Source organism: Mus caroli, chromosome 17 (assembly GCF_900094665.2).
Source record: "Mus caroli chromosome 17, CAROLI_EIJ_v1.1, whole genome shotgun sequence".
In the NCBI taxonomy this organism is placed as follows: domain Eukaryota; kingdom Metazoa; phylum Chordata; class Mammalia; order Rodentia; family Muridae; genus Mus; species Mus caroli.
The window spans coordinates 46350706-46374163 of record NC_034586.1 but is presented as its reverse complement, the minus strand read 5'-3'; the positions used below and the strand labels follow the sequence as shown (position 1 = coordinate 46374163).

Sequence of the window (23458 nt, the reverse complement as noted above, 5' to 3'; positions counted from 1 at the left end):
CGATGCTTTCAAAGACCAGTGGCTCCTGCTCAGTATGTTTAACCAAGCAATTGTGGGCGAATCCAGAGAATATGTGCACCCCATACGCAGACAACTCCATGCCACAAGGCAACACTGATATGCGAGGTAACAGACTCGGAATGTTTTTAAAGCTACAAGAAGGAACCACATCCAGCAACAAGATGAAACAATAGGAAGTCCTACAGCGCATCACATTAGCACAGAATAGGAAACGGCAGACCCAGGCTCTTCCACCATGGCCGGCAGAAAGCCTGTGAGCATGACCATAAGCGCTCCTCTTCAAATCCACTTTCGGATTCTCCCTAACTGAGCTTTCTTTACTTGCATAATTAAATTTTCAGGCATGTAAGGAAACAACGTAAAACAAAGAGGTAAATGAAAGGCAAAGTGGGGGAATTAAAAAAAAATCAGTCCACACTAAAGCCATTTTCAGTACTCGGCATAGGTACTTCAAAGCAATGTCAGAAGGCCCCCTGCCTACAAAGGACCAGTAAGATGAAAGCAGACTTCCTAAAAAGCTCAGTGTAAAAGATGATATGGTGAAGTTTTTCAGAGGCTGAGAATCAGAGCCAAGCAAAGCTTCCATGCCTAGCTAATACAGACAGCCAGGAGGTCAACATGGAGACTTCTCCACAGACCAGCCAGAAAGGGAAGGATGGATTCAAGGGAATCAAATGGAGGGGCGAGAAGAGGCACTGGTGTAAAATCGGGAAAATCCAAAACAAAACAAAACAGAAAGTCAGGAAAATCCAAACACACTTTTTTTTTTAATTATTACTTTTAATTTTGAGACATGATCTTGCTATGTAGCCCAGGCTGACCAGGAACACCGGGTCTCCTTGTCTTGATTCCCCAAGTGCCACAATGCAGATGAATATCACCACACCTGTGAAGTGACATTTTGAAATAATACCAACTACTAATTTGAAGAATATAAAAAAGAGGGAGTTAGAAAATTTAATAATATGATAAAATGAAGATTAAAGCTATTCACTCGTCAGAAATTTAGAGATTAATTCCTTTTAGACTCTGCAAAATCAAGCATACATATGAACTTTATTATCATCTTATTATTTGATTTACCTACTTATTTATTTATTTAATAACAGGGTCTCACTGTGACTCTCCAATTTACTTGGAAGTTGCTATGTAGCCCAGGCTTGCCTTACCCTGGAAACTCACATGCTCTAGACATCTGAGTGTTGGGATTGCAGGCATGTACCCCCATAACAGCTTACATGTAAAAAAAATCCCCCCAAAAGTCACTAAAATAAAAGCAAACGAGAATATGACATTTTCCAAATAACAAATAGGAGAATGGAGTCAGTAAAAGAGATGGCAAACAGACTAACAGGAACAGGAACAGCAAACAGGAGGACAGCTGGAAAGATGACAGGATTGCAAATGCTGGCCACCATTAAATAGACTTAAGCTTGGATTCAGAATTGAAAACAAGCCACATGTCACTTACAAAGAGGCACAGCTAAGCCTACGACTATGGGAGGCTGGATCGCAAATGACATAAAATAAAATAAAAAAGATGAAAACAAAAATTTTTATTTCCCACCGTGGGTGTGCCAGTGCACTTGGTGACTTAATGCTGGCCTCGTTTCGCTAATGCTGTTCTAGGATATTCTGTATTCCATACTTTAGATATGGGCTTTACCAAAGAGATGGAACATTTGTATTTGTTTTACATAGAACTTAAGAAACGCAAGATTGCTAGCAGTAAATCGATGACTGTGTAAGATAAAAGGAGAAAGGAATCTCAGGAAGGTGAGATCATCCTGAACTAATAACAGAGTCTCTGAATCCATAAGGCATAAGCTAGCAGATTTCCAGGAGGTCAGCGACACAGTGGGAGAGATGTGTGAGTCTCACCATTGGTTCCTTAGGGATCACAGAGTCATTTGTATCGACAGGCATAGCAGACTTGGACCATGGTGCCAACAATCTCAAGTCTAAGGACACATACGAAAGCCTGCTATTAAAAGCCTTAAATAATTTCAAACTGGTCCTTGGGATAGTACATTAGGGGTGGTGTGGTCAAATGACCTTGGAGCTCTCAATTGAGGCGAAGATTGTTTAGTCTGGTTTCAATAAATACATCACATGAAGTTTTAAAATCTAGGCTGGGTTTTGATTTTTTTTTCAAAACTGGGTAAAGCTCTATGATCAGTGCATGAGGTATAAACCTCAACTCTCCCCCTGAGTTCCACTTCAAGCTTAGTGTGGGGTGGGGATCACGAAGCTAACCCCAAAGAGAAATTTGTGGGTGCAGCCTGAGGGGTGTCCAAGAAAACGAACCAACAATTTTGTGCAAACTCTCATGAGCCAAAACCACTGAATTTCACCCAGCAACAAAGGTCCATCTTAGACCCCCACACGAAAACATGAGCCAACTGTCCCCAACACTCAGAAGCCATCTATCCCCAACCCTCAGATGCTAACTGTCCCCAACCCTCAGATACTAATTGTCCCCAACCCTCAGATGCTAACAGTCTTCTACCCTCAGATGCCAACTGTTCCAACCTTCAGCTGTGCCTGTGCATTGGTAGGGCTTGATGGGTTAGCAGAAGGACAGCTTTGAAGAGAGTTGGCTTGTAACTACTCTGGAGCCTTTACAATAGAACACTGTGGTGCCTACCACAGAATAAAATTACTGAAAAAATAAATCGTACAAGCCCTCAGTCCCTCCTGCCAGACGTTCATCATGGGGGAGGGGAGACAAAAAGATAATTTGTATGTGTGTTGATGCTCTGCAATCAAATGATGTAGCCTCCTGGATGGAAAAATAAACAAGCAAATGTGTGCTGAAGTCACATAATGGACTAAATGTACAGCTAACAACTTTGTGAAGACAGAGTTGGTCCAAACATTAGCTTGTCTATCCAACTATACAGCTATATGCAAACACAAACACAAAGGAGCCATCCTATAATATGGTAGACACAGCACCTACTGTGTGGAAAGCCGTGCTGTCTGTTCTGGTGCCTACGTTTATATTCCCAAACATCAGATACCTTACTGTGCCTTTCTGGAGAATTCTGCTCACTGCTTGCACTTCAAAGGGATAAAGGCATAAAGGATGCTTATTCTACCACCGGGGTGGTGCACCTTGTGATGGCAATGGTGGAGAAAGAGCAAATTCACAACAGAGACAACCGTCCAATGGGCTTTTAGAGACCTTGGGTTTATATATTCTGTAGGTTTTGGCATGTGGCACCAAGTGATACAAGGATGGGACATCCTGGGACACAAAGATGGCTGCGTTTGTGAACATGAGCTTGGATGGATAGTCAGTGTAGATACCACATGGCAGCATTTTTCTCCTGTGGGCGCTGTATGAGTGACTTTTCTTATTGCTATGGCCAAATTCTTGATGATAAGCAATTTAAGGAGGAGGGGCTTGTTTTGGCTTGCCATCTGAGGGGATACAATTCATCACAGCATCGTGGGAGAAAGAAAAGTGGGAGGCTCATCATGTTACCCTCTACAGCCAAGAAGCAGACCACAGGGAATGTTGGAGCTCAGCTTACTTAGTTAATTCAGATAGTTAGATTCCCCAGGCAATGGGATGGCTCTGATACATTCTGAGTGGGTCTTTCCCTTCTCAGTGGAACCTCTTAGGAAACACACTTGAGGGTTGGAGTGATGGCGCAGTGGTTAAGAATGCCACTGATCACAACTGCCTGTAATTCCAGCTCCAAAAGATCTGACACCTCTAAGCTCTGTAGGCACCTGCACTGTGTGTTCCTGTACACAAGCATGCTTGTGCACACACACACTACACAATAGAACCAAATCTCTTTTAAGGAGGTATATAGTCAGCTGTGGGTTCTAGGTGAGTTTTGATCTAGTCAAATTAACAATGAAGATTAATTTGGTATCCAAACGCATCACTTTTAAATCATAGCAAGCTGGGGAAGGAGGTAAAGGAATGGAGTTGGCAGATGCTGCTGTGGCAGGAGGCAGTACTGAATGGACTGGCTAACTTTACTCAAGGAAACCGAGAGAAAGGAAAATTAACCTGAGAGTCAAGGGGCTGGAGAGATGGCTTAGCAGTTAAGAGCACTGACTGCTTTTCTAAAGGTCCTGAGTTCAAATCCCAGCAACCTCATTGTGGATCCCAACCATATAATAAATAAAACCAATAATAAATAAATCGTAAAAAAAAAAAGAGTAAGAAGCGAGTAAGCTGTAATGATGCAAGAAACCTGCAGCTCACTGGCACACCCATCTGTTTTCTAGCCATGCTCAGCAGGCCAGATGCTGAGACAGAGGACTGGTGACTGGCTTTATCCATGGAAGGGTATTATTGGGTGTGAGGCATGGGCAGAAGTGCAGGGGCTGCTGTTGCTCCCTGCCCATGGACCAAACCGCACATGGGGCGTGGCAGCTGCTGCAGATGGAGTTGGTGGTAGCCTTGGTGGTAGAATGGCCATGGATCCTCCAGCCTCCCAGGCATCTAGAGGAATTCATACTTTCCTCCTCAATTGGGCCAATCACCGTGCTGACTTCAACTCAAAGACGTTCAAGTTTTTGATAAAACAAGGTGCAACCACCTACCACATAAATCCCTTTTTGTCTTAACTCATTTGTAAGGGCTAGCCAACTTTTTTACAGTTGTGTTCTTTTATAATGAGGGCTGGAATATAAAACACCTCTGCACTTAAATATTCTTTCTTATTTGGATGGAAGATAAAAGAGCCTTTTCCTGATGGTAAACAAAATGGCATCCACATTCTTAAATCACTGCCGGGACAATGGAATGAATCATGCTTGTAAGGGACTTAGCTTGATAGATCTGTCTGAATCTCAAATTACACAAAAAGGTAGCATTTCTTAAACAAAGCATCAAGCACCGCATCTTTCCACTTCTTTTTTTTTCCCCAGGAAGATTATCCTCTGAAGTAGACACAACCAGAATTTGCCCTTTTGTTTGAGCAACCATTTAAACATGAGCTCAACAATATTAACAATATTTTCTCTTCATGCAAAAACATTTGATTGTCAAGATGTTAAATTGTGCAAACCACATGATAAAGCCGTGAGCTTTTAATAAGCTCTTATCCGTATCCTCAGACAATGTGTCTCAGAAGGACTCTAGCCCAACAACCACGCAACTGGTTTAAGGAAAAAGATATACATTTTTTGAACTCTCAGGTTTGAATTTCTGGTCAAGTGCTCTCTCTGGTTTGGCTGTTTTAGCCTGGAGCAATATCAAGATTGCAGACAAGACCTGTGGATTGCAGAGAAACTTGGACAAAATGATGCGGAATTCAATTCATTAAAAGAACAGGACCTTGCTCCAGAGTAGCCACCAAAACTATGAAGAGACTTAGTCACGTATGTTGTGTTTAACTGGGGCACTGAGTTGTGAGCATTCTTTGGGGTCCTGGAACTCTATGCATGTTAAAGCTGGTGTATATCTGAGGCCTGTATAGTCTCCAGAGCTTAGTCAATGGCATTCTAATGATCCAAAGGTCCAAAGAGATCAGGATGGGGTTGTGTCTTTCTGGCAGTTAAAAATCTAGAATCCATGAAGCTAGGCTTCTGGAAATGCTGCCTTGGACAAGGTCTCAACTGCCACATAAGACATTTGGAGCAGCCTACACAGCATAGGGTGGCAGCCACGGGTGCTTGGAATCCAGGATCAAAGAACAAAGCGCTGCAGATGAATCCAATAGCGGCACCATAGTTAAAGATTGAAAGGGCAGGAAATGTGACAGGCTGTGCTCCACATGAACATGGGGGGAGGGGGAGAAAGGCATGAACCCCAGCCCAGAGCCCAGAAGGAAAGGAGGAGCTGAGGAAATGCAGGAATCAGCAGACAGGACCCAAAGCACGCATGAACCAAGCTGCTGGGAAAGGTAAATCCCAACTCCTAACATTGTCCTCGTCAGACCAGGACGGACTCACTGAAACCACGGAGAGTATGGAGAATACTCTCAGCAAAGAGTCATTCCCTAGGACGGTCGAGTAAGATGTAGAATTTGAACTTCTTATTCCATAAGAACGAAGGGGCAATGGGGAATAATGAATGTCTCTTTGAAATATGTCCATGAAAGTGGTAGGTGGGGAGGAAGATTCAGCTGGTCAGTCCTTATCTGTCACCAGCAGGGACCATTCTGATCTATCCTTCCCAGTGAACATTATCCTGGACAATGGTGTAGTCACTTTCCCATTCATCACATGGTGGTACAGTCTGGTGGTTAGAACACGTAGCCTGAAGCCGGCCTTGCTTTCAGCTACGTGATCTTTGCAGGTCCCTTAGCATTGCTCCATTGTACTTTGCTCTTCCATGGAATGAGAAGACCATTTCTGGTTGAAGGGCATTGCTAGCAAGGATCCCACTAGGGAGTAGACAGTACACTCTACTCATAAAAAGCTTTTATACAAAGACGTGACATACAGAGCAGCCACAAGAATCGTGTTAAAACCTGTGGCTGGCAGTTCTGTTCTGTCATCGTCTATCCATCTAGACTTACAAGGGAAGGTGACCAGGGTCCAGGAGAGAGTTACAGAGCATTGGTTGAGTTGAATATAAAGCAAGCAGGCACCTGGAGAGACCACAAAAGGGAGAAGACCACTGCCTGCTTTCATCCCACCTCTTATTGAAGGGACTCGAGCCACCCGAGCATGGCAAACATGGCTCTGGCAGGCCTTGCTTTTCTCCATTCCCTCTGCCGTGCTAAAAACCATTAGATTACATTCTGAAAGGTAGACCCCAAGGGTTATTCCCTTATTTGGCCACTTCCTCCTCCTGAAGCTGACTAGCAGGGTCCAGCTTTCCAAGTATTGAAGTCCAGCAATCAAAGGCCCCCTTTGGCTCACCTAATCAACATGCCCAAGTAAAATTAATTACCTCATCCTAACACTGGGTGTCCCCTCTTATGTTTATAAACTGCCATTTTCCTATGGGCCATGTCTGTCTCCTCTCTATCCAGAGGCATCCATGCCCCCTCTCCCCTGCTCCCTTCCCCTTCTCCCTTATCCTCTATTTCCTGTCTTTGGCTCTTATTCCCTGCCCTCTGTCCCTTTGGGGCAAATGAATCTCCTTTGTGTTGAGAACTTGGTCTCAGGAGTCCCGAGTCAACCTATGTGTCATTTCACCTATAGCATGTATTGAGGGGATGCGTACGAGTCCAGGACCTGTGGGGGGCAGAAAAAGAGGTCAGATATCCTAGAGTTGGAGATACAGGCAGTTGTGAGTACAGGCTCTTTGTCACTGAAACATTGCCCCGGCCATCCTGTGAGGACTTCGAATGGCATCTGGGAATTCAGATGGCAGGTCCACTGAGGAGCCTGCTACATGAGGCGGCCTGCTACGGGAGGACACAGGTGAATGGGAGGTGGAAAATCGAGTGACCCAAATGCACAGGCGCAGCTTCGGCTCTTACCGAACTGAAATCATGAGGCGGCTTAAAACACTTTGACCCAATCGAGCAGGCATCGGTTTTCACTGTGTCACATGGACACTAATGATGGTGAAGATGCACCCAGCTGTACCGATGCTCACAGTCAGCACTGCCTCATCTTCATGTTGCTAGGTCAACACTAAGGATGGAGAGAGAACTCACTCCGTTTATTATAGTCTGAGAGAAAGGAAGGAGAGGTAGGTGTATTACAGGAGCTGGCAGAGGCTCCTCTTAACATTTCCTAAGAAGCTGCTGGAGCCACTTGCCTCCAAGCCAACCCCTGAAGGAAGTGTCACCAGGTACACAGAGATGCAGGCCCCAAAGCTGCAGGTTTCTGTCACAAACTAAGAAGTGCAAGAAGGCATGGGAGACTTCCCAGTCATTGTGAATAGGTCCACCTAGTCCTGAATTGCATTCCCTGTGGGAGGTTTTCACGGTTAGGATATTTTAAATTTTGCACCAGGGTAATACACTTCATTATGTAGCGTCTACAAGCATAATGCTGGAACGGGGGAGCTGCCATGTAGCTTGTGAGCCAGATGACCTAAAATATCTGTTCAAACTTCTCTATTTTTTGAGGATCTCATATATGCACACAATGACCTATATCTCACCTCACTTGTCAAAACAAACAACAGACTGGGAGAAATATCCAAGATCTGGGTCAAACTTAGTGAGCCAAAACCAAGAAAGTCAACAAAACCGCACACCGGACAATAATACAAAACACCAATGAAAATATAAATAAGACTGACAAATTCTAAGCCAAATTAACCAAGAGAACAAGGAGACCCAAATTCTTGAATCCAGAATTAAAAAGGGAGCAATTGCAGCAAACCCAAATGAAATGATGAGAACCGTGAGGACAGGATTCAGAGCCTAGCCAAAAGAGTTCAGGTATGACGTCATACTGAAGGGGTTGTGTTCTGAAAAGGAGGTCAACTCAGACGTGAAGCTGCAAGCTACTGAGGAACATGGGCACAGTGCACAGCAGGTGAGGGAGGAAAGCCTGGTCCAGGAGGGCAGCAGGACTGAAGAGGGGAGAGAGGGTCAGAAAAGACAGCAAACCCAGAGAAAGCACAGAAAGAGTCACCCAGACACAGGACTGACTGGATAGATCCAGACTTCCTCAACCTTCCCGCTGATGACTCCTTTTGACCCAAGGAATTTGTACAGCCTCAGGCTATGTAGGTGACACAAACGAATCAATGGGTTTTTTTACAAAGTGAACACTTAAGTTGGGTAGGTTGAGAGTTGAGCGTGGAGAGGATGGGTCTGGAAAGACTTGGGAGAGAAGGGGCAAATTGGATCAAAATACACTGCATGCATTTCTCAAAAGAATTAACAAGATGCCAGGGGAGTGGAAACCATAATCAGAAAGAATATACTGCATAATAATGTCTTATTTTCAATAAAAGAAAAAAATCAAAGAATTAACAAACTATTATTTTAAAGTAATAAAATAAATATAAAAATGAAGAATTTGTTGAAAATTGATTTTATTCTATTATGTGTGTGTGAGTGTGTGCATGAGTAATGAGTATTTGTGTGTATATGTGTGGCCTAAGTGTGTGTGTGTGTGTGTGTGTGTGTGTGTGTGTGTGTGTGTGTGCGTGTGTGTGCATATGTGAGAGAGAGAGAGAGAGAGAGAGAGAGAGAGAGAGAGAGTGTCTGAGTGTGAACATCAGAGGACAGCTCTGTGGAGNGAGAGAGAGAGAGAGAGAGAGAGAGAGAGAGAGAGAGAGTGTCTGAGTGTGAACATCAGAGGACAGCTCTGTGGAGTCATTTCCCTCCTTCCATACATGCACTTTTACCTACAAAGCTACCTCAACAGCCCCCAGAAGTTTATTTAAGAACAATTCTTTGGCACACACACACATTTTGGTAGTTATTAAAGATAAAAATCATATTTGCATACAAATGAAAAAGATGTGCCTGTATAATGACAAAGTCTTGGCTAGATGTTTGGCACTTGGGAATAGAGGTCTTCAGTGACTTTCTGAGTTATCGATGCATTCTAAGTGTGCCATTCTTCGTAAATATGCACTTCAAAGCAGTAGAAGCATGTTTAGAGGCATTCTGGAAAGTCTGTCCTAACCTAGATGAAGTTAATTTAATGGCTTGCTTTTATGAAATTCAGATCTAATTTTGTAGTACACAAAGAGATGCTCATCTCCAGGCTGAAGAGGGACAGTAGGAAATGCTTAGTCTTTATTTATCTTCAATAATGAAAATACTGTGTTCCTATAAGAGCAGAAACCTTGTTTGCTCAGTTAAAACATGACAGTGCAGCTGGACAGCAGTGGCACATGCCCTTGAGCCCCAGCGCTTGGGAGACAGAGGCAGGCAAATCTCTGGGCTGATCTACTCATAGAAACTTTGTCAGAAAAAAAAACAAAAAACAAAAACAATTACAGTGTATACACTCCACTACAATAGTCTCCAATGTAGGCAATGGATGGCCTGAAGGCAGGCGTGGGGTAGAGCCCTTGAGCTGTGTGTTCAGACCAAGGGCTGCATGGAAGTCACATGATGCCGCGCACATAGCTTCAGTGAAGTCCTGGGTTGTAACACAGGCGAATGCTGCCAGAAACCTGTGGGAATCACCAAGCATTTGATCTTGACTTAACTAATTACTTGTCGCCTGTGTTGACTCCAGATGTCTTTTTCTGTTGCCAGTTTCCCCAACTCTTAGAGTCAGTAACGTGGTCTTGCATGAGGTCTCCACCCAAACTTAAGGCCTTCTGGGCTGAACCGTGAGGATGAGGGTAAGGACTCAGGTTAACTTCAAAGTGACAGTCATAAATACTGCCTGGGACAGGAACAGGGTGTGGATGGAGATGGGAAGCCAACAAGAGGTGGGCAGATGGAAGCAGCTGCAGGCGAAAGGAAATGTGGCCCTGGAGCAGGGTCATTATCTGCACAGCTCTGCCCACTGGTGCAGAGTAGAATTTCAACAACCACAAAATGTATAGAAACAAGACCACAGGGCAAGCATGGGAAGCAGAGATGTCAGAAAAGAGTGCATGATGGCCACTAAAGTTTGCTTTTCGGACACACATTGAATGGTTTTTAGTGTAGTGTGGCCCTTGCAGTGAGTTTACGTGTGATTCCTATTTAACTAGACCTCCTGGGTTATCATTTATGAATTCTTACAAGCTCAATTGGCCTTGAACCAGAACAGGCAATGTTGAAAGAGACAAATGGAACCAAAGGGCGAAGCCCCCACAGTAAAGGTAGGTAAGAGAGACATTTAGACAGAAGAGGAACACAGGCTGAGGAAGGACAGATACAAGCTTGATGGCAAAGGGAGAGGGGCTTTCTGATTGGATGGCTTCTAAATGAAGTCTGCATCAGACACCATCGACGTGGAATGCCTCTGAGTCTCAGAGCTACTGAGTATGTGGAACCTCCTGGCTGGTGGCAGATCCCACTCAAGGAGGAGTTTAAAGGTCCAGAAATTCCTTCCAACATTAGTTGGCTAATGCTAACAGTCACCTTGACAAAATCAGATGCGCTGTGGAGATGGGACTCTGACTTTGCCTATGCCCTGAGGCATGGGTGTAGCTGTGTGGCTATCCCTCCCTCTTTGGTCATCAACCCTCTACTGTTATTAGTATTGTCATTGCTATAGGCTTGGTTTTGGACCAGGATGACTTAGAATTCTGTAAGCCAGGTTGGTGTTGAACTTGAGGCCATCCTCCTGCCTCTGTCCCATACATACTGGAATTCCAAGCTTCAGCTCTTTTAGTTATTTTTGAAGTTGCTAACCAAATTTTAGCATGAAATCTACAATTAACTTTGGCTAAGTACCTTAAGCAACTCATTATTTGGTGACTTTCTTGGAAATCCAGATCTGGTTGTTCTGATATTAATATTTCCTTTTTTTTTCAGAAATGGGATCAACTCAAAAGTCTTTCAGTACAATCTCCTCCATTAAAGAAGCAAAGGCTGGCGGGCTGCAAAGACCTCCGTCGGCAAAGCAGCATGCAAGCATGGTCACCTAAATTCAGATCTGAAACTTCGACGTGAAAATCCGGGTGTAGAGATGTGCACCTGAAACCCCAGTGCTGCATGGAGTTGAGGTAGGAGAGGACCTGGGACTTTCCGGTCAACTGGCCTAGGTTGGCAGGTCAGTACAGCTTCAGTGGCAGACTCTGCTTCAGAAAATAATGTGGAAAGGAAGAGGAAGATAGCAGATGTCACTTTGACCCGAACATGCATGTGTAGCCCCACATACAAGTGCACACACAGAAATACATACAAAAGTAATTAGATGATATACCATATAAACACTCATCTCTCACACACACACACACACACACACACACGAGACTATCTTTATAGTACATGACAGGCATATGTGTGTGGACACATGCATGTGTGTGTGTGTGTGTGTGTGTGTGTACTGGGTTTAGGGCCTCATACATGCTAGCCAAATGTTTTCCCACTGAACTGTATGTCTAACCCACAATTCAGTTATTTTATAAAAGAATCTTCCTAATTAAAAGTAATTGAAGAAAACTTGGTGTTCTTATTATAAAATGACACCAGATTAAAATAGAGACAAAGGGAAATCCTGATCGTCTGAATTCTATTTCTTGGGCATGAACACAGGTTAATAACTAGGATGCATGTGAACTCCTGAAGAGCCATGAATGAAGGATATTTAGTCATGGATACAAACAATCCTAACAAAACCAGCCAGGACCAAAAGCTGAAGAACCACACTCTTCAGCAAACACACACTGTACTCTTTAATGTAGTGGGTTGGTCTGACGCTGCTTGTATTCCAGTATTAAATACTAGGTCCTCAAGAGGTGGCTGTTCCCAACGAGCAGATCCTCACGTACTCGGGAGGATGTCATTTTTAACTGGTAAATGGCCTGTGACTGGGCAGTCGGGAGAGAAAGGTGGGAATGGAGGTCTGAGAAAGAGGGTTGCAGGTGGGGGTGGGGGGAGAGAAGGAAGTCACCATAAACCAGAACTGTGTGGCCAGGAGAAACAGCAAGTAACAAGGGACATTATAACTGAGCAATAAGTTAGTACAGTCTTAGATCTGCCAATCTAGTCATATAGTTTATAAATAAAATATCTGGATTGTGTGTCTTTTATATGGGCTCATTTAGATTGTTAGATTCTTACTATAGTTAACACTAAGATGGAGGGGGAAATGGGGCCTCAGAAGAGATAAATATCATTTTAAAATAAATATTTATTTTCAATTATGTGTATGTACATGTATGTATATATGTGCAAATGGGTGCAATGCCCAAAGAGGCCAGAAGAGGGTGTGGGATCACCAGAGCTAGAAGAAATCATGAGCAGTTGTAAGCTGTCATGCAGGTGCTCGGAGGTGAACTTGGTCCTCCACACAAACAGCAAGTGCTCTTAACTGCCGAGCCTTCTCTTCCACCTGGAAACAAATATTCTTAGCAAGTAACCATTAATTAAACCCACCGAGAGGTTTTGTTGTTGTTGTTTTGGTTTTTTTGGTTTTTTGTTCTTACTCTGTCTTTGTTTTTTAACCAAGTTTTCAGTGTTCTGAAAGCCTTTTGTAGCTCAAAACATGTAACAATGACAACTCCCTCCCCCGAGGAGCACACAGTGAGCTCGTGGCTCCACTATGGGAGTTCCCATTGATTAAAATCAGTAAAACACAGCGTTAGCTGTGAACAATTTAAAGACTCGAGGATGTGATTTGCCTTTTGTGTGACAAGAACGATTCCCTCGCTGTTCTGTGTATAATTCAGGCTCGGATGAAACTGTGTGTTTATCTGGGCGCTTTCAGACAACAATAATTCCACAGGTACTGGCTGGATACCTACTGCGTGACTGCCACAGGTGTCTGGCGATCCACACAGATAATCCCTGACCCGACAGCAGAGCCAGCAGGCAGTAGACAACAGACAGTGCACGAGGAAATGGCATCAGAAATATACACCAGGTAGTGGAGGAGGAGACATCAGGAATGCCGTGGTGGTGAGGGAGGGCACATAATTTCAATAAGGGTGGCCAGGGTGTGCCTTCTTAGAAAGGTGACATATGAACAGAGACTTGGTTAGAAGGTGTGTGTGTGTGTGTGTGTGTGTGTGTGTGTGTGTGTGTGCGTGTGTGTGATTTTACTGTTTTCTTTTTATTTCTGTATGTTTATGTGTGTGTGTGTGTCAATCCTATAGACCAGGTTGGCCTTCAATTAGGGAATTCCTGCCTCAGCCTTTTAAGAGCTAGGATTATAGTCTGGGCCTGACCCATCACTAGGATAACAGTCACTGAACACTGCCCATTTATCTCATCGGCTGGCAGATCTCTGTGAGTTTGAGACCAGCCAGGACTACATGGTGATTTCCAGGCCTACCAGGGCTATGAAGTGAGACTCTGTCTCGAAATGAATGAATGAATGAATGAATGAATTGACTTGATTATTCCACTGAATGAATGATGAATAGTTTGAATAATATGTTCTAATTCTTTTCTTCTGAGAGTATTTATACAGAATGAAGATATTTTAGGGGCAAATGAAAGAAATACCTGTCATTTGAGCTCATGGAACTGTGACTGAGAGTGAGTGAGCTATGGGACCATCGGAGACTGTGGACATGCCTCAGAGGGAGGAAAAATCCAGGAACTGGGAAGTGAAAGGGAAGTTTTGATTTTACCAGCCCCTCTTCCTTTGCACACATGCAACCCCTCTTCCTTTGCACACATGCAGTCAGACCCACATCTCAGCTTGCCCTGTCTCAAAGTCCAGGTAGAGGGATCTGAGTCACATGGTTGAGCTATGCTGAGAGGGAGACAGGGTGAGGTTGGGAAGAAATAACCTCTCAGTGACAAGTGGCACCCATGAGTTTGGCAGGGGTGACTGACGCTAAACGTGTGGTGAAAGCATCCCACCTCCCTCTCAGCAGCACAAGGTCCACTCAGAGGAAGGGGAAGATCTGCTCCCACCTCACGGCTACAGCTTCTCTACTGCATGGCCTAGCGAATGTCCGTCAGATGCCCAGTGTCCTGCCTTCTCACCGAAAGCAAGAGTTGTCATATCTGAGACTCCACAAGATTCATACAGGAATTGAGTGAGATTCTCCCCCGGAAAGTGCTCTGAAGCTGTCAAGGCACACTCTGTTTCACACATAAATGTATTCTTAGCATTATCTGACAATGGCAAGTGATACGCTGTAGATTCTGACACAGAACACAGAGTGGGTATAAAATAGAAGCTCAAAATTCGCAGAGGAGGATAGAATTTATGCCAGGCGAGCGCATGCCCCTGTTTAATCTGCAAGTGACAAAGAACTGAGCAAGCTCACTGGTGTAGCCAGTCACACCCAGGCTACTTAGTGTATGTCTTAAGTATGGCTATGCTATGGATAGTCAGTTACAAACCCAAACAGTGGAGTAAAAAGTCTTGCCAGCTGTCCACACTATCCATCTGTGCAGGGAGAGTTTCCCAGAAGGCCTTCCCTTCCCTTGACCTTCACTGTCTATCAATCCTTGGAAGGGCAGTAAGGCGAATAGGATTGGCTAAAAATATCCTGGAGTCGTCTGTGAACTTGTCATCATCTTCAGATAAAGATCTGAGATAAAGAAAAGCTGAGGAAAGGGGGGGGGTCCACAGAGGGGACTGGACATGGGGGAGTCAGTAAAGGAGGAAGACCCCAGCTCCTCAGGAAACAGAGATGAGGTTCCCTCCACGAATGAGTAAAGGTTGCCAAATAAAATACAAAGGCTACAGGAGGGAGGGATAGTTCAATGGTCAGGGGCACTTTCTGTTCTTGCAGAGAACTTGAGTTTGGATCCCAGGACCCACATGTTTACTGATGGCCACCCATATCTCCAGTTCAAGGGGATGCAGTACCCACTGTAGGTACCTACACACATGTGTAATTTCATATGCATACACACAAATACAAATTTTAAAAATTAAATGCAAGGCTCGCTCTCTCTGAAAAAAATGACTTAACCCAAATGATTGCTGAAAGGAATGTAATTACAGCCATGTTTGACATCTGACTGGGGCCACCAGAATTGCATCCAAAGAAATGCTGCCTGACTGTGGTGATAGATGAAACTATTTAAAGTCTGTTTGATTGTATTTTATCAGAGAAGGATGACTGTATGAGACAGAAAGAGCTTGCTTTGAGCAAGATCCATAACACAGAAGTGTGAGGGACAAGGTGTTACAGTAGGCTTACCCCCAGCGTCCCCAGGAGAGTGACATGAGCTACTGGACTAGAAATGTGGCTTCATTTAGCAGACATAAGTGTTATCTTATCTGTAAAGATGAATGAATAGTCAGCGAACCATTCTGATGGCTTAAGTGTCAGAAAGCAGCCTGATTAGCAGTTGCTCTTGGTGAGATTCCACACAAAGGACTTTCTGTTTTCCAAGGACGTAACTATACCAGTGGCTCTCAACCTTCCTAATGCTGTGACTCCCCCCACAACCATAAAAACTCTTGTCAGTGCCACTTTGTGAGTGTAATTTTGCTACTGCTATGAATAGTAATATAAGTAGTTTTGGAGACAGAGGTTTGCCAATGAGATCGAGACCCAGATCCAGATTATTTGCCAAGATACACTGATATGTTTACATCTGATTGTCTAGGACTGTTGTGCAAATTTCATTACTCCACTCACCAGCCTGGAACTGTCTAGGAATACTAAAAGGGATGGCCCTAGGAAGTAAGGACCAAACTTTGACCAAGCTGAAGAGGAATAGAAAAAACCATTGTTAGGCCTCTGGATTGTCATCTTTTAACCATATTCTTTGTCCACCTGATTATTTGAAATACTGGTGGAAATGGCTCAATGGGTAAAGTGCTTGTTTGCCACATGAGAATGGGAATGTGAGTTCAGAGTCCAGCACTCCTGTTGGAAGCCTGGCATAGCAGCCAATGCTCTTGGCCCCATCACTGGGAATGAAACAGGCAGATCCTAGGATCTCACAGGCCTATCAATCTTCCTGGAATGGTGACTTCAGGTTCAATGAACGACTGTCTCAAAAAATAAGGTAGTGAAGCCATTGAGGAAAACATCTCAATGGCGATCTTCAGTGATCTCTAGTTTCCACACTCCAAGAACAGTTGAGTTCATGCATACTCACACACAAGCACACACACATACACGTGCATGCACATGTGCACATAAAGGCATGCACATGCAAGCACATATACTTGCACACACACTCACACATGCACACACATATGTATGCACACGTGCACATGCATACATGCACACATACATACACACCCACCCTGATATGCATGCATGTATACATACATATACACACCACACAGACACACATGAAAATTAAAATCATAGTAGTAACAATAAAAGAACATTTGAACCCAGGAAAGAACTGAAATAGCAGGCAGAAGTGTCTAGATTTCCCACACCAGTAGTCACACCACTTTGAACAGTGTCAGCATGTATAAGCTGTGGTTAAGGAACCTTTGAAAGGATCTCCTTGTGTGTGTGTGTGTGTGTGTGTGTGTGTGCATATTAGTATGTGTGCATGTGTGCAAAGGTGCCCTTGAAGGCCAGAGAGGGTGTCAGATCCTTGGAACTGGCGTTACAGCAGGTTGTGGGCTACTCAGTGGATTCTGCAAACTGAACTCTGGCCTCTGCAAGTGCATAAAGCGCTCTCAACCCCTGAGTCATCCCTCCAGCCCCACACTGGACCTTTCAAAAAGAGACTAAAAGAATAGCTAGTCTGTCCTCATCTCTGCCTCGCTTCAGGATTCTCAATCTGAGTCCAAAACAAACAGCTATTAATAGAAATAATTAATGCTATCACCGTTTCATGCCCTGAGGCCAGAGTGTAAGATTGATACATCGAAACAAATTACCACAATCACTCGAGGATTGAACACAAGATGAAAAGCCTCGGGCCCAGAACAGAGCCTGGGAAATCCTACCTCTCGGCGACTGGTTTGGCAATGATCTCAAAAATGATCTCTTGCTTAGCCTCTTGGTCAAAAATCCTTTGAAACCTGCAATATGAAAATGGTAATTATCTCAAGGCCGAACCTTCCAGTGCTATTGGATTTGTGGATCTTGTTTTCAGAAACAAGGTTGGTAAACGACCCACAGTGACATCACCGGGCTTACCTAACTGAACACAATGTTGGCTCTGTCATCTCCCACACTGTGTTATTGTAATCTTGTTCACAAATAGTGGGAAAACAATATGGCTTTGACAAGATCTGTACAACTCTCCCCCTCTGGGAAAAAAAATCACACCAGCTTTGAACCAAATGATAAACTGTGTATTTTTAGCCCTCAAGAGGGGCAGTGTCTGTGGCTGGCATCAGAGTCAAGCCTCAAGAACCACATGGGTTGGAAACCCACAAAGGGGATGTAAAAAGGCCTCCAGACTCCTGATGTTTGCCTGCCCTGTGAGGAAAGCATGCACGTGTGAAGTGTGTGATCCCTGGACAGAAAGCAGAGACTGCAGTTCACTGCCCACATATTAGGCACCCCCTCCTATGACTGGCTTTAGGGTGCTGCTGTCTCATTTTCTTGCCAATGATTCAAAAGTCAGGGAACACTCATGTGCTCTGCAGAGTCGGGTCTTTATGAGAATGGCAGGGACAGGAGATCTGGGATGTGAGTGTGTGTGTGTGTGTGTGTGTGTGTGTTTGTAGGTACAGCTGCATGCATGCTAGAGAGAGACAGAGACAGAGTCTGTTTTTATATGTCTGTGTGTGTGTGTAGGTCAGAAAACAACGTTGGGTGTATTCCTCAGGTTTCACTCACTTTGGGCTTTAAAGGCAGTCTCTTGTTACCCTGGAATTCTCCAAGTAGGCTAGGCTGGCTGGCCAGTAAGTCCTAAGGATTTACCTGCCTCTACCTCCCTGATTCTGGGATCATAGCATGTCAACCCATCTGGCTTTTCAAATGTGGATCCAGTCACTGGTTGGCAATTCCCTCAATCTCTGCTCCATTTTTATCCCTGTGCATCTTGTAGGGTTGAAGGTTTTGTGGGTGGGTTGATGTCCCCTCCCTCCACTGGAAGTGCCACCTGGCTATAGGAGGTGGCTGCTTCAGTCTCCATAACCCCCAGTGGTGCCCCAGGATGGGGTAGTACCCAAGGGGGCTTCTTCTCTGAGGAGAAGGGGAGGGCATAAAGGGAGAAGCACTTTATAAGGATGGGACTGGAAGAAGGGATGGATGGAGGGCTGGGATTGGGATGTAAAGTGAAAAAAATAAAAAATTAAAATAGTAGTAGTAGTAGTAGTAGTAGTAGTAGTAGTAGTAATGTGGGTTCTAGGGGTCAAACTCAGGTTCTCGAGCTTTCAAAGTAAGCACTTTATCAACTGAGATCTTTTCCCAGCATCTTACTCTTTTAAAACGAACTAAAAGTTGAGAGGACATGGTCTTTAAAACCTCCAAGCAATACTTTTGAGGGCATCTTAAGGAACTTTCAGGGTGGTTACAGACCTCTGGTCAACATGCCTACCTACACGAGTCAACTGCACATATTCAACTAAGGCAGCAAGACTGTGGGGGACACATAATACAGTTGAAACCATGTGCTGATGGATGTACAGAGTTAAGATTAGAAATATAAAGCAGAAAGGAATGTATCACCAGAGACCAATATTAACTTCAAAGGATCCCGAGGGTTTGTCAACCTTCATCCGAGCTGAGCAAATGGTGAACTGCCCAGAGCAGTGGCTCTCAGCCTTGCTAATCTCATGACTCTTTAATAGAGCTCCTCGTGTTGTGGTGACGCCCCAACCATAAAGATAATCCCATTGCTGCTTCATAACTGTAGTTTTGCCGCTGTTATGAATTGTGTGAATATCTGTTTTCCCATGGTCTTAGGCGATCCCTATGAAAAGGTTACTTGACCCTGACAAGGGTCGCAACTCACAGGTTGAGAGCCACTGGTCTAAGGACACAGGAGGCAAATGCATATATGATGTGGTAGCATTTGCTGTTACTGTGTCTGAATCACTGCTTCACATTCTATACCAGCATGGCACAGAGGTCCACAGAACACATGACCACCATGCAAGTGTGGGTTCTAAAGAGCTCGGGGGACTCTGATCTACTCTGGTATTGTATTAGCCCTCCTGCAGAGTCTCTGGGAGGCTGCTGAACAGGGCTCTCTGGCTTCTTCCATCTGGTGTTTGGGGGCCTTGAGTCAATAAAGCACGTTCCCCACCACCCTTTCCTGAGGACTAGGAAATCCATCTAACCAAGCTGTACCAGGAGCCCTTCAAGATGATATGGAGTCACCTCAGAATATATTCTGAAAGGTTCCCTGTACAAAGTTCATTTTGGTCAGCCCATCACAAATAACATATCAAGGGCCTCCCACAGGTTAGGCCTTCTATCAAGGTTTTGATTAGATTGAGATATAATTTTAGAGCAATATTCACAAAATGTATTGAATTCCTTGGACTGTGTGGTCAGAGAGATGGCTCAGCCGTTAAGGTTAAGAGCACTTGCTGTTTTTAGAGGGGACCCAGGTTCAGTTTCCAGCACTCTGCAGGGCAGCTTGCATCTACCTCTAAGGCCAAACCCAGAGGATCCAACACCCTCTTCTGGCCTCCATGGGTACCTGAACTTATATGTGTACGCACAAATATATTTTTATGCTAAATTTAGTTTTTTAAAATTAATTAATTTTTTTTAAACTTTGCAATCATTAAATCATTTTAAAATTACATCCTGTGTTTTTTTAAAAGAATAGTAGAATAAGAACAATCCAAATTTCTCTATTATCTACCTACTTAAGAATGAAGACTTCAAGATCAAACTTTATAACATACAAAGTAGTTGTTAATTAGAGTAACAACATTTAACCCCAAATGTCCAGATTTTTGTCAATATAAAAAAGTTCCTGAGATATTTTGTATTCTCTCTATGTTTTTCATATGGAGTCTTTGGAATAAATAAATACTATACAGAGTACTTCATTTCAGGATAGACACAATTCAAGTAGATGTTCCATGGGACATCGGATATGTACATGCGTGCCTTAGACCCATGTATCATTTATATTGCAAAGAAAGACTACTTAAGTAACACAGAGACTGGACCTTAACATCTCACCTTTAATCACATTTACACAGTCACGAGCTTGGTGCAGGGACGAACTCGTAATGGGCAGAACAGGAAAACAATAACACTAGAAACTCACGGGGAGCAAAACAAAGTGGAATCTGAGCCTGCAATTGTGTTATCTCTTTATTATCCATATGTGTATATATGTATTCATGTGTGTGCAATCTGTGTGCGGACAGGTGTTCACAATATATGTGATCAGGTCAGAGGACAACTTCACATGTCCATTCTCAGGGTTCCCTTCTACCCTCTGAGAAAGGACCTCTCACTGGCCTGGAACTCTGTCAGGTTGGCTGGCTTCTGGGCTCACAGGACCCCACCTGTCTCTGCCTCCCATCTTGCCCTTCCTGGGGTTTCGGGAGTGTATTCTGTGTTCAGCTTTCAAATTAGGACTCAAATCCTCAGGCTTGGAAGGCAAGCATTTTGTGGCCAGAGCTATCTCTCCAGCCCTGGAATGTAATCTCAAACACAGAAACCTACCTTTTAAAACTCATAAACTTGAGTTCTAGGTACCAGATGTGGCCATGTTACGCTTGCCATAGAAATGGGGCTGATGACCTCAGGACTGGCACAGGACAAGCATTTGCTCAGTGACGAAACAGAAACAAGGAGGAGAGATACGATGCTTACTTAAACTTGTAGCTTTCTCGTTTGTTGTTTACGAATCCATCTGCCAGGTCTCGGGGTAAGACGATTTCCAAGCTATGCGTTAATTTTTCATCTTCATCTATGGAGTAAATCTGCAAATTCAAGAACAACAAACAGGCGGACCTAAATGAGAAAATTCCAGCATGACCTCTGACCTGGATATGATTAGCACTGTAATGGTACAAAAATTGTTTTTGTGACGAAACAGCATAGCATAATATCCATCATATAATACATAGAATATGAATATCTTTGCAGATAATACATAAAGCATGTATAATTATACATGATAATAATACATGATGTAAGGCTGCAGCCTCTAAAGGTTCCATAGCTTCCTGAAAGAGCGCCAACAGCTGGACCAAGTCCTCAAATGTCTGAGCTTATGGGGGGCAGTCACTTCCAAACCACCACAGTGCTGTATCAAGGCTGTGCTCATCTTCAGACGATCTCATATGCAAATTTGGTTGTGTGAATACATCCTTGCTGTCTTGAGAAGTTCCTTGAAAGCTTTACGGTAAGAACCACTTCCCTATTCAAGAGAAATTCACATTATGGGCGCTACGACCCACCCATCAGCACTTCTGAGCATGCGTGAGCCACAGACACAGGGACACAACTCTGAGGTCTGAACTGTCTCAGAGAGCTAACAGGAGTGTCCAAGTTCCTGTCACATCCCCCAGAATCCCAAGTTTCTGGAACCTGATAAGTCATGTGGGCTCATTGTCTTTGATGTCTGATGCCTGTTGTCTAAGCTCAGCCTCTACTTGCTAAGTGACCTTGGAGAAATCACCTCCACTTTCCAAGCTAACGTGGAAATAGAGGGTCCTAAAACCCTAACAATAGTGCCATTTTCTGATTCTTGTCTCTGTTACCTACTCTTTTATTTCTTGGCCAGGAAAAGCAACACTCAAGCCTATAAAGAAATGCTGAGATTTAATGTCTACACGCTGAACTCAACTACCAGGTGTGAAACCAGCCACCGCTCTCAGAATCAAAGGACCCTTATACATAAAGTTGGGGAAACAGAATATCCAGCGTCCTTTGCAGGGGTGTTTGGTGGTGGGGCTCAAATGATGTAATGCAAATGGAAGTATTTGTAATGCACCATAAGAGAAAATTCAAAGAGTCTTCTTGTCTTTCACCAGGAAATGAAGTCCTTTCTTACAGCCAATACTTCCTGTTTAAGTTAGACTCATTTAGATGCATGATTAGAGGGTAAGACTCACATTGCTACCCAGGGAAAGCCTACCTACGTTTACAGAAAGTACGAATAATTCCCAAAGCAGATTTTTTTTTTTAATTTGAGACAGGGTCTCACTATGCAATCCTGGTTGGCTTGGATCTCGCTCTGTTGACCCAGCTGGCAGAGAGCCACCTCTTGCTGCTCCTAACTCCAAGAGCTGGGAGAAATGGCCATGTGCCACCATGCCATGGCTTAAGCAGATTCTTTTTGAAACACCTTACTTAAAATGTGAAAAGTTCAGGTCAGAAAGTTATTTTCTGAGAGAAAATCAATGAAAGCAGAAGAGGGGGGGGCGTTTGAGGGTTCAAAGCTTTCCGACTAGATTTCTTTCTCCCAAGAGACTTTCAAAAGCTCTATCCTGTACGGCATTGCCAGTTGAATAGATAGACAGCGAAGGAAAGGAACAGGTTTGCACAAATACACAAAACTGGGGTGACACACACGTTTAGAAAACAATCTGCATCTTGGCCTGGAAGCTCGAGATCTCGGTGGTTAAGAGTGCTTGCTACTCTTCAGGATGGCACAAGTTTGACCCCCAGCACCCAGAGCACCAGCTCTAGGGGATCTGCTGCTCCCTCCTGGACGCTCAGGTGTCCATGGTCACCTGCACACACACACCCAAAGACACTCACATCGTCAAACATGGGAAGATGAAAGCTTCACAAACAACAGGAATCTCTCTACATTCAGTAGTCAGAAAAGAAGGGACTGGGATAGGAAACGAATTTTCAGCGCTGTGACTAAGAAACTTAGTCCTGCGAAGTCCTTAGAGAGCTAGGAGGCAGTACAGTGGCAAGGTGTTCCCTAGCACCCGAGTGGCCCTGGGTTCAAATCCCAGCATTACCACCATCAAAAGAGAAGAAAAAACAAGTTCTTAGAACCAGAAACTTTAGTCTTATAGGGTGGCTATCAGCCTTTCTTTTAATAAGATTTATTATCTGAAGTAGGACAGTTACTTTTTAGATAAAGAAGCCAAAAAAAAAATCATTTTGTTTGCTCATTGTTCTCTCTCTCTCTCTCTCTCTCTCTCTCTCTCTCTCTCTCTC

General features: G+C 43.9%; 1 protein-coding gene across 1 annotated transcript in view; it reads right to left on the bottom strand.

Moving 5' to 3' along the window:
- Kif6 (kinesin family member 6) overlaps positions 1 to 23458 on the bottom strand; it is a 291689-nt gene that overhangs the window by 265282 nt on the left and 2949 nt on the right. Inside the window, exons 2-3 of the mRNA XM_021149143.2 lie at positions 21149 to 21258; positions 17359 to 17433 (exon numbers count right to left, since the gene is read on the bottom strand). Coding sequence (XP_021004802.1) covers positions 17359 to 17433; positions 21149 to 21258 — 185 coding nt within the window. The remainder of the gene's footprint in view (positions 1 to 17358; positions 17434 to 21148; positions 21259 to 23458) is intronic.